This window comes from Callorhinchus milii, unplaced genomic scaffold (assembly GCF_018977255.1).
Source record: "Callorhinchus milii isolate IMCB2004 unplaced genomic scaffold, IMCB_Cmil_1.0 Scaffold6, whole genome shotgun sequence".
In the NCBI taxonomy this organism is placed as follows: Eukaryota; Metazoa; Chordata; class Chondrichthyes; order Chimaeriformes; family Callorhinchidae; genus Callorhinchus; species Callorhinchus milii.
This window is the reverse complement of record NW_024704747.1, coordinates 23,703,994-23,715,130: the sequence shown is the minus strand read 5'-3', so window position 1 is coordinate 23,715,130 and position 11,137 is coordinate 23,703,994. Positions and strand designations below refer to the sequence as shown.

At 40.2% G+C, this 11,137-nt stretch overlaps 1 protein-coding gene across 1 annotated transcript; it reads left to right on the top strand.

Moving 5' to 3' along the window:
* Positions 1-388: 388 nt before the first annotated feature.
* zc3h15 (zinc finger CCCH-type containing 15) lies at positions 389-11,137 on the top strand. The gene is made up of 10 exons (XM_042336521.1): positions 389-549; positions 3,389-3,490; positions 4,437-4,545; positions 6,739-6,891; positions 7,872-7,963; positions 8,735-8,917; positions 9,281-9,427; positions 9,523-9,621; positions 9,700-9,853; positions 10,216-11,137. The coding sequence occupies exons 1-10, from the start codon at positions 478-480 to the stop codon at positions 10,389-10,391; spliced, it is 1,287 nt and encodes a 428-aa protein (XP_042192455.1). The 5' UTR covers positions 389-477; the 3' UTR covers positions 10,392-11,137.

The following is an 11,137-nucleotide window of genomic DNA, read 5'->3' as shown; positions in this document are numbered from 1 at the left end:
CTCACTCTCTCTATCACACACTCTCTCTCTCACTCTCTCTATCTCTCACTCTCTCTATCACACACACTCTCTATCACACACACTCTCTATCACACACACTCTCTATCACACACACTCTCTATCACACACACACTCTATCACACACACTATCACACACACTCTATCACACACACTCTCTATCTCACTCTATCACACACACTCTCTATCTCTCTATCACACACTCTCTATCACACACTCTCTTATCTCTCACTCTCTCTATCACTCTCTCTCTATCTCACTCTCTTTCTATCTCACTCTCTCTCTCGCTCACACACGCTCTCCCTGTTGCCGGGGGAACCAGTCCGGTCCAGCCCAGCCCACGTTTACCCAGAAGCCTGCGGGCGGGAAGGCGGGCGACGCACTTCCGGTGGCGGCGGCGGCGGCGGCGCGAGCGAGAGAGAGAGAGAGAGAGACAGGGAGGCAGCGCGAGGCAGGGCCATGCCCCCCAAGAAAACCTCCAGCCAGCCCAGCAAGAAGATCGAGCAGAAGAAGAAAGAGAAGATCATAGAGGTGAGCGGGAGAAAGAGAGAGAGAAGGGGGGGGGGGAAAGGAAGGAAAAAAAAGAAAGAGGGGGCCTTGGGCCGCTCAGTTGGGACCGGCGCCGGGAGGGAGAGCCTCGGCCTCTCGCTTCCCGCTTCCCGCCTCCTCCTCCCTCCGAATAATGGCGGCGTCTCACTCCTGGTGTCGCCTGAGGTGAGAGGCTCCGAGCCGCTCCCGGTCTCCCCCCCCCCCCGGGCCCCGGGTCCCGGCCCCCGGGCCTCGCTCTCGCGTTACCGGATTTAAGGAGTGGAAACGGTTGGAGGTCGCCCTGAGCTGTGACAAGTGAAGGGACCACCGAGTGACACGTTCAACTCCCTTTCCTTCTCCGGTCCAGAGATGCGGGGCTGCCTGTTTCTGTTTTTATTCCCCCCTCTCCCCCCCCCCCCTCTCTCTCTCTCTCTCTCTCTCCCCCTCATCAGCCCCCACACAAAATGGCAGCGCCGTGACCCGCTCGCATCGCTTTGGTTACATGACAGTCGCCACCCGATGTTTTGTTTTATGCTCGCGATGTGGCTGTGAATAGCAAAGCAGCTGCTTTATTTGATGTTGTTATATGTTTATCTGTCTGTCTGTCAGTCTGTATGTCTGTGAGCATATGGGGAACACCACACACACACCACACACACACTGTGTTTAAAACTCGTTTTAAAATGGAGTTGAGGCACGAGAAGCACTTGACATCTCTGCTTATGGGAACCTGCCTCTTTCTTAATGCGCGGTGTTGAGTTTTGGACTCCTTCCCTGTAAGTTGGACTCCTCTCTCTCTCGCTCGCTCGCTCGCAGTAACCTGCTTGGGGAGGGGGGGGGAGGGGTTTGGAGGAGTTCAGTGGAGTCTTCCCTGGGAGTTAAACTGGCTCCAAGGTGACATGTTTGGCAACAGAATGTCAGAATCGTCTTCTAGACGTCTCAAAGGGCTTCACGGAATATACTGTAAAGTGGATTGACTGTGTATTTTGTGAGCGAAACGAGGCAGCCAATTGCGCCCAGCGGTGTCCCACAAACAGTCATGGATTGAGTGACCAAATTATTATTATTATTTTAAAGGAATTATTACCTGCAGAAAGCGATCCGCCGATCGACTAACAACCAGGTTCCTACTTACTGCTAGGTAAACAGAGGCGTGTGGAGTTAGGAAACTTGCCCAACGTTTCAGCCTGTCGGGAATCGAACCCAGGTCTCTCGCTTGCGAGGCGAGTGTTCTTACCATTGAGCTACAGGATTCCACTGGTCTGATACTGATGTTGACAGCAGTCCAGTCACCGGGGACAGGGACTCTTCTTACTCATCTCCTTTTAACCCTGCAAGCCAAAGCCCTAACCGGTAGGGTATCCTACCTGGACAAGCAGTGGGAAGGAAGCCAGGTGCTTCATTAGGCCACGGTGAAGATTGAAGGTCTAATTTCAATTCTATCAATTTTGCTTTCTTTATGGATCCTTATGGAGTGAGAGGCCTGGATTCGATTCCTGGCAGGGCGAAAATTTGGGCCAGTTTCCTTATAATCCCTCAGGAAAAATAAATAAATAATGATTTGGTCACTCAGTCCACAACTGTTTGTGGGACGCTGCCGTACGCAATTGCCTGCCGCTTTCGTCCACAAATGTACAGTCAATTCACTTTACAGTATATTCTATGAAGCGCTTTGAGATGTCTGGAAGACATGAAAAGCGCTATATCAAATGCAAGGATTATTATTTATCCTGCTTTTGAAAAGTCCTAAATTGAGACAAAGAAACTAAGGAACGTTAAATCTACAGAAGACCACAGGCAGCCATGTAGGTTGGATTATGAGTACCCTTGGTATAGTTTTATCAGCGGGTTGGATGAAGCTGTCCTGGTTATATTGAATGTTAAGAGTACAGCTCCACAACATAAATCCACTCTTGACATTATTTACAATCTTAGTTATTGAGGGTTGGTAAAATTGCAGTGTCATTCATCCCAACCAGTGGATGAAGTTTTGACAGATTTAGAATGGATAAATCATTCACACTAATTTTTATTGCTTTTGTCTTCTAATTTTCACTCACCAGTAATACTTCATACTGGAACAGATGGGTATGCAAAGTAATGCATGCTTAAACATTGTACATTGGGATTCTTACCCATTTTGGTTCTTATACAGGGTATATGCACTTGTGCCTGTGATACTTGAGCAAAACAACAGTTGGGATTGTGCTCATTGATAAAATGTTCAGATGTGCAGCATGAGAGCTACTAGAACAAATAATTAGCCTGATAGACTATAGGTTAGGGGGGAAAACAAGTTTTCAACTGGATATACACAGATGTACATGTAAGAGAGAAAGAAAGATGTGGATTTTTCATTTTATCCAAATTATTTTGAATATAAATTTGTCCAAAAATTAGTTTTACTTAACTTTATAACACCAACAACATAAAAGAAAGAATGAGAGAAGCCAAGCAATCTGTCAAGACTTCTTTCACAAACTTCATATATTCAACCCACTGTGACTATTCTACCTTCATGGATTAAAAACGTAGTGCAGAGTTCAGCTATTCGGGTTAACTTTTGATAAAATTGAGTATTTTACGAGTTGGGTGCTCGTCTTGTGATGGAACTGAGAGAGAGACTAAGAGAAAATATGTTGAAGGAGTCCTCCCGCAGGAATCCTCCCAGCTGAATATAGATAAAGACAAAATGTGTGTCTCTCTGTGTGTCAATCTACATTCCATATTGGATCCTTTGGTTGCAAGCAAAGCTACGATGGGTATAGCTAGTAGAATATAAAAGTTTCTATGAATGTTTTCCTTTGTTCATCCTTCTCATGTTGACTTTTTGCTCTTCTAGGATAAAACCTTTGGTCTGAAAAACAAGAAGGGAGCAAAACAGCAAAAGTTCATCAAAACCGTCACAAACCAAGTCAAATATGGACAGACTGGTGCAAAAAATGTACTGCAAACTAAGTATTGAAGTCTTGTAGTTAACATGTTGCATTTCAAGAACGTTGGTAATATTGCTGTCTGTGGAGCATATTTAACAATATCACATTATTTGTAAACTTGAATGTCAAGGCAACATTTACAAGGGTATGAAATGGAGGTTGGCTTATGACACAATTAGCTTATAGACCTTGCCATTTTGTTATCTGAAAATCAAAATACCATTGTTGCACTTCAGATCCCATCGTCGCACTTCAGAACCCCTCGTCATACTTCACATCTAATCACTGGCTCCAAATACCAATAAAACAGTACAACATGAGCACTTGGTTGCGTTCTGTGCACATAGGCAGTGACGTCATCAGTCATGATAATAATGTAATATAATAATCCTGATATAGCGCCTTATCACATCTTCGAGACGTCTCAAAGCGCTTCAAAGAATATACTGTAAAATGAATTGACTATATTTTGTGGGCAAAATGCGGCAGACAATTGCACATTGGTAATTATTTTTTTAAATGAACTATTGCCCCTGGATATGCGATCTGCCAATCGACTAACCGGGTTCCTACTTGATGCTAGGCAAACAGAGACGTGTGGAGTAAGGAAACTTGCCCAACAATTCGTCCTGCCCGGGAATCGAACCCAGGTCCTCTCGCTTGCAAGGCGAGCGCTCTAACCATTAAGCTACAGGATCCACCTGGTCTTTGAGCATGCCCCATTATATAAGGTAAACTGGCATTTTATGGAGTCTAAGTACAACTGCACAATGATCATCCTGTATGCTATAAAATAGTGAGGTGATCGGTTTTACATCTTAGTGCAGCCAAGTAAAGTTCTGCTCTGTGAACCATTGTGGACCTGATGGGCTGAATGACCTTCTATACTGTAGGTTTCTGTGTTTCATTTACATTATGTTCATTTGAGTGAGATTATTTATGTTCTCTTGTTAGGTCCTTCCAGGTGAAGACAAGAAATCGAAGAAAGATGATAAGAAGAAAGAGCTCCAAGAGCTGAATGAACTTTTTAGACCTGTAGTAGTTGCTCAGAAAGTCAACAAAGGTAACTCATCTTTAAAAATTTCCTAAAGTATCAAGGGCTGAATATTGATGCTTTTTCAGCCTCCTGGGCACACATTGAGCAATGTGATTTAAAGTGTTTAATGTGTCTCCTGGGAAGAAATGCTTGTGAGATGGGGTTTACCTGTCTTCTATTTAGATTACTCAAAAAGGAAGATTTGTATAAGTTTGACTATCAACCGGTCTTCAAATGTTGTGAATATTGGGGTACGTGCTTGAAACCAGTATGCAAACCTGGAATTACATATTGCATTTTTAGTTCTACGACATATTCTTCTATATATTTTTAAAAGTTTTTTAAAAAAATTCTCCAGTCCAGCATCCCACAAATATTGCTGGTGAAATCAACATTATTATTAAATATTATTAGAATGCTTTCTCTTTACTGTGCTAACAGAAACCACTGCTGGTTACATTGTGTTACAAAAAATGAACGTCGATTTAATTTGTATTGGTACAGATTTGCACTTTGTGCATTTTCATGTTTTCATGTGTTAGTTTAACTAGATTTCAGAAATCTTTGTATCAGAAAACGTTTTAAATTGGATGTCTTGACAATTGTAATATATCATAATTTGTGCAGTATGGTGTAAAAATCCTTATTGGAAAATCAAAATATGTTTTTTGGTAGCTACTTTCATTGTGAATTGACCCAATCCTTTTTAAAAAATTATATCCTGCAAATGTAATTAGTGAGTCATCTCTTTTAAAAGATGGTGGATAAACCACTTGTGGTCTATTTGCAATACCGTTATTGAATTGTGTTGTATTGTGTGCTGTTTATTTTACAGTTGTTCGCTAGCATCTGGTAGTAGGCACTCAATGGTTTAATGTTGTTACGAAAATTTAAAGGGATTACTATTGTGCTGTTTATTGAATGCAAAACAATAGTTTATTTTCTGGCTGTGTTCAGAAGACTCGTTGATTGAGCAACCCCAGTCCAACTACTCCAGTACAATTTTACACAAATAAGATGCTATTAATGTCTTGAATCTATAGACCACTAAGGCTTTCTATAAAGACCAGCATTATCACAAGCATACAACTTTTACCCATTCCCTCCTTTTAAAGGCATATTCTAGATATTTTGTGTTCTTTTCCTCCCCATGAAAGTGCGCAACTCTTATCTGTCCACGGAATCTTTCACACCCGTTCCCTTCATTGCCTGTCTATATCTGTTCTTTGATTTCTGCCTGCCCTTATTCTTTCTTATCTGACCTCTAGTGTCTTCCTGTGTCTCCCAATTTTACACTATCTTCCACTGTCTGTCTCCCACATTGTTTTTTCTCCTATTTCAGCAGCAACTACAACACTCCATTGCGAGACCTCGTGCCAGCAGGAATGGCACACCGTATCAGTCTCCTGGCGCTCCACTTCTTCATAGACCTTCAGAGACTTTGGTAGGGAGAAAGATGAGTTTCACAAGTCAGCTAGTGACTTTGGCCTCGGCAATGTTTACACCCTTGAGATATTCGAGTAAACCCGAAGCATTAAAAAACACCTCACTGTCAACCCCCTCCCCCCCTTAAAAATATATGCTGTATGTTTGTGATAATGCTGAGATTTCTAGGCAATCCTAAATGTAATGCAAAGTAGAAACATTTTAATCTCATCTGTAACAATGACAGGATTCCAATGATGAATTTTGAGATCAAACCCTTCATAGGTGACTTGTGAAGTATTGTTAACCTATGTTTTTTTAGCGCTGATTTCTTACCACTGGGTGGCATTGCAACCATCTTCTTCAATGGCATGTGGTTTGCAGTCCATGATTACAGCCCTGGCTTGCATGAGATCCTGCAATTAACCATCAATGCAACCAAATGATTGCAGTTACTAGGACTATAATATTTCAATACAGTAACTGCGTTGTTATACATAGGAACAAATCATCAGTAAACACCAGTATAAACTGTTTTATATCTTTTCCTGCCTGATGTATTTTTTATCCAGTGTAGTGTACATGGAATTTTCAGCTATTTTATATGAGCATTCAGAGATCTCTGGCTTTAGAAAGTGCTTAATTATCTGAGTATCAGAATCTCCATCTGAGTTTCATCACTTTTATCTAAAAACAGTGTACAGAAAATCATATTATATGTATTTTTTAAAATAAGCTAGGTTGGAATTTGTTGAAGCACTTCATGTTCTGATTTCCACCTGCTTTTTCTCCTAGGAGTCGATCCGAAATCTGTGGTATGTGCTTTTTTCAAACAAGGTCAGTGCACCAAGGGTGACAAATGCAAGTTTTCACATGACTTGACTCTGGAAAGGAAGAGTGAAAAGCGTAGTATCTATTATGACGGCAGAGACGAAGACCTTGAAAAGGGTAAGTTGTCAAATAGACCTTCATGTACAATAACTGGCAGTAAATTTCACTTAAGTCTTGTTTGTTAATTTTGGAGGGAGGAATCATTTTTTTCACTGGGTGGATTGTCTTCTTTCCATTTGGGAATTCTTACAATTAATGCAATCTAGGGAGTTGTACAGTCCACACATGTTGAATAATTATATTGGGTAAAGTAACTTATCAAATCACTACATTTGTTATTTATAATTTACTTTGTGCACAATTCATTTAGTATAGTTGTGATTCCTTGTGTGATTTATTTACCATATTGTATGAATTCTACCAGAGAATTTTTATTGGAGGGAGAGAAACTAACTTCAAAAAAATTGTCTTAAACTCCTGCTCCTTCTTTAGCCAGGTTAAAATTAAATGATTTGGGTCTTCTTTATTTGATGTATTTCACAAGATATTGTGATGTTTCTACATTTCTATTATTCAAAAGTATTGTTCCAATGGCTCAATGCCAGTCTCCCCAGCTCCACTATCCACAAAATCCGATTAACAGTATATTTATACTTCATATCTGCCCAAATGCTCATCCTCACCAAACTCCTCCATACCTGCAACACAACAGTCCTTGCCAGACTCTCCTGGCTCCCTATCACAAATCGACTTCAAGATCCTCACACTCATCTACAAATCCCTTCATGCCCTGGCACCTCCCTACCTCTCCAACCTGCTTACTGCCCACTCCATGTCCTGCTGCCTCCACTCGCCTGGCTCTGGCTTCCTGTTTGTCCCTTGCTCCTCATCTCCCTGTGATTTCAGCCAATACGGCCTGAAACTTTGGAACTCTCTCAATCCCTCTGCCTTGCCTCTTGAGATCTTTTGACGTCAGATGTTATATCAAATGCAAGGAGTGCTAACTACCATGATATAAGTTAAATGCTGCATTGATTTTGAATAACTGTTTTTCACATACTCATTGAAAGAAACCACCTATTTTGCTTCCATTTTAGACACAATGGAGAATTGGGATGAAAAGAAACTTGAAGAGGTCATAAACAAGAAGCATGGTGAATCTGAGCAGAAGAAATTAAAAACTGAAATAGTAAGTTTTATTAATGCTTCTAATATGCACAATTGTCGGACAGATCCTTCCACTTTCACACTATCTGATTTCATGATTAAGGGAATAGGTAGGTTGCTGTCCTATTCTCTGGCCTTCACCTAATGTTACAGAAATTCTACACTGTGTGTGTGTGTGTGCGTGCGCTCACAAACATGAGGAGAAGGGGGACAGGATTTGTTTTGTAACAGAAATTGAATGTTGCTTTTTAAGTTTTAGATTACACCTGCATAACTATTTTGAAGAACTTTGTGGAAGCAACTTGGTGTGTCAGCCTGGCTGGCAATAATACATGGTAGCACTCTCACCTCTGTGTCATAGGGTTGTAGGTTCAAGACCCTTGTCTGGACTTGATGCACATATAGTCTATGCTGACACTCATCCTTTGGATAAGATGTTAAACCAAGGCCCTGTCTGCTTTGTTCAGATGGACGTTAACAATCCTATGGCACTATTCGAAAAGAGAAGGGAGTTTTTCCTGGTGTCTTGGCCAACAGCACCCCAAATAAAATTGGTGACTGACTCCATGGCTGTTTGTGGGACATTGCAGTGCGCAAATTAGCTATCACATTCGCCCCAAAATATGAAGTGCTTTGAGACGTTTCAACGATGTGATGAGGCAATTTATCAGTTGCAATGATTATTATTTATTGTTTTATTTATCTATGGTATGAGAGAATGTGTACATTGAATTAAGTTCTACAATAAGTTGAATGTTGAACCTTCGTTGTTTCAATCTTGTTTCCTTGTTAGGTATGCAGATATTTCCTTGAAGCCATAGAGAATAACAAATACGGTTGGTTCTGGGCCTGTCCTGGAGGAGGTGACACCTGTATATACCGTCATGCGTTGCCACCAGGCTTTGTATTAAAAAAAGATCAGAAGAAAGAATCTAAGGAGGAAGAAATTTCATTAGAAGATTTGATAGAAAAGGAGGTAACTATAAAACATGATGTATAATTTCACTGGTGAGCCCTTGAGTTAGATGGCAGATCAATCTGAAGAAGCCACTTGCTTGCTGTTGTAAAATGTTATATTTATTGTGGGTATGTATGTGTGTGTGTATATATATATAGCTTTTGAATTTTAGTCAATTCTCAGTAGCTTCTGTTCCAAACACTATTTGCAATACACATCTTCACCAGATGGTGATGCTATTCTTTTAGTTTTTGAGCAAACCTACCTGGAAGCAAAGGTTTAATGTATGCCGGAGTCATGTATTCCAACAGTTGAACTATTTATTGATTTGCCATTAATTCTCATAGATGAAAAATGAATAACTTTGTTTTGTTTTTTAAGCGAGCCGCCTTGGGACCAGATGTCACGAGAATCACTCTAGAAACCTTCTTGCAATGGAAGAAAAGGAAGAGAGAAGAGAAAATTGAGAGAGAACAAAAAGATATGGAGAAGAGAAAGGCAGATTTCAAAGCTGGCAAAGCTTTTGGTGTAGGTTTTAATATTAATGTTTTCCTTTCTGAAAGACTGGCCATTTTTGTAGTCTGGTTGAAGGGTATTAAATGTTTTATTTGTTATTGTTTTAGGTGAGTGGTCGGGAAGTCTTTGAATTTCGACCTGATCTGGTCGATGATGATGATGCAGAAGCTGATGACTCGCAATATCCTGAAGAAGAGGAGGAAGAGGTAACTCCCGTTCTACACATTGCTACTGTTTTACTCTGAACTATGAGCTAAGTTTGTGACTATTTGTTTTCCTTCCAGGTGGAAGAAACAACAGAGATCAATGATATTGATATTTCTAGATTTGTGCCACAAGAAATCGATAAAACTGGCATTACCGTTTCTACTGGATATGATCGGATAGGAACAACACATTCTGTAAATTTACCCAAAGAACTATCCAATGATACAGATGGTGAGTCCAGTTTAAATGTGCCAGTGGCTTACTTGCTGAATTGTAATATTTGGGCCCGGTGTTGACTTGATTCATTTGACCATACAGGAAATCAATTACAAGTATAATTATTGCTTTTTGTATTGAACTAAGCTACCAAGAGCCTTATTAATGTAGTTTCTATATCACTACTATGTAGTGATACGAAAATCTACTGCCCTACATCTACTATGTTGATTGTAAAAAAAAGTTTGCCTCATTATCCCAATTTCTTGGTTATTACGTTTTTTATGAATATGTTGGACAATAATACATTATTGTCAGCAGTATCTTTTCTGTTGAATGAAGATGATCAAGAGTAAGATCTGTTTTATTTGATACAGAAAATAAATTGGGTGAGGCTTCAGGAGGAATCGACAGTGGGGCTGAAGATGGTGAATTCGATGGAGAATCATCAGATGGCCAAATCGATGGCGTTCCTGTAGATGAAAACCTCTTTACTGGAGAAGACCTTGATGAACTAGAAGAAGAATTAGATGACCTAGATTTGGAAGAATAGACCTGAGGAGCTGGAGCATGCTTCATACAGACTTGGAGATGCAGATTCAAAAAGACTTCAAATTCAATCGATATCTGACTAATTACTTTAATGTTTGAACCCTGTAGGCCTCTCCTATGCTGCTTTTGAAATATACCCATCTGGTAAACACTGACCCACACCATGGTCATCCTGTTGCCCTAAAGTCACCAATAGTTTAGACCTACCTTTCAAAAATGGCCAAAATGTGAGTGAAAAAAAAACATTGCTGATTGTCTTTAATAATGAGTATTAAACACTTAATTTTAAAATGTTTGCAGCTCAGCAATGAAGACCGACCAATTTGTGTGCAAAAGTGTTCTTAAACTTAAGTGCACCCTTTAATAAAGGATGTTGGAATCCTGATTACTTTGGACAGGGAGGCTATAGACCCATCAGAGCATAGGATATGAAATTACAAACTCAATAAAGGGAGAGTGAAACAAACTACTATTTCTTATTAAATTATTCTAAAGATTATTTCTAAGTGGAATACAGTATTGACCTGGAGTGTTGTAAGCAAATTGTCATGCTTAATAGCAGGTTAACAGTGCATCGAACACTGCTGTAAAGCCTATAGTTTGTGAATTCAACAAGATGAAGATTGTGAACCAACAGTGATCCGTATTGAAAAACTGCCACAAGAGAATGATGCAAGTGTCCAAAATTTTAGACTTCCTTATCTTTCATGTCTGTGCAGGTTGTAAATAAAATGCATTTAAACCTCA

Excerpts from the sequence above, each read along its gene's own strand:
- zc3h15 (XM_042336521.1), top strand. The coding sequence starts at position 478 with ATGCCCCCCAAGAAAACCTCCAGCCAGCCCAGCAAGAAGATCGAGCAG. Across the intron at positions 6,892-7,871 it reads AGACGAAGACCTTGAAAAGG|ACACAATGGAGAATTGGGAT; the intron begins GTAAGTTGTCAA and ends CTTCCATTTTAG. Across the intron at positions 9,428-9,522 it reads AAGCTGGCAAAGCTTTTGGT|GTGAGTGGTCGGGAAGTCTT; the intron begins GTAGGTTTTAAT and ends TTATTGTTTTAG.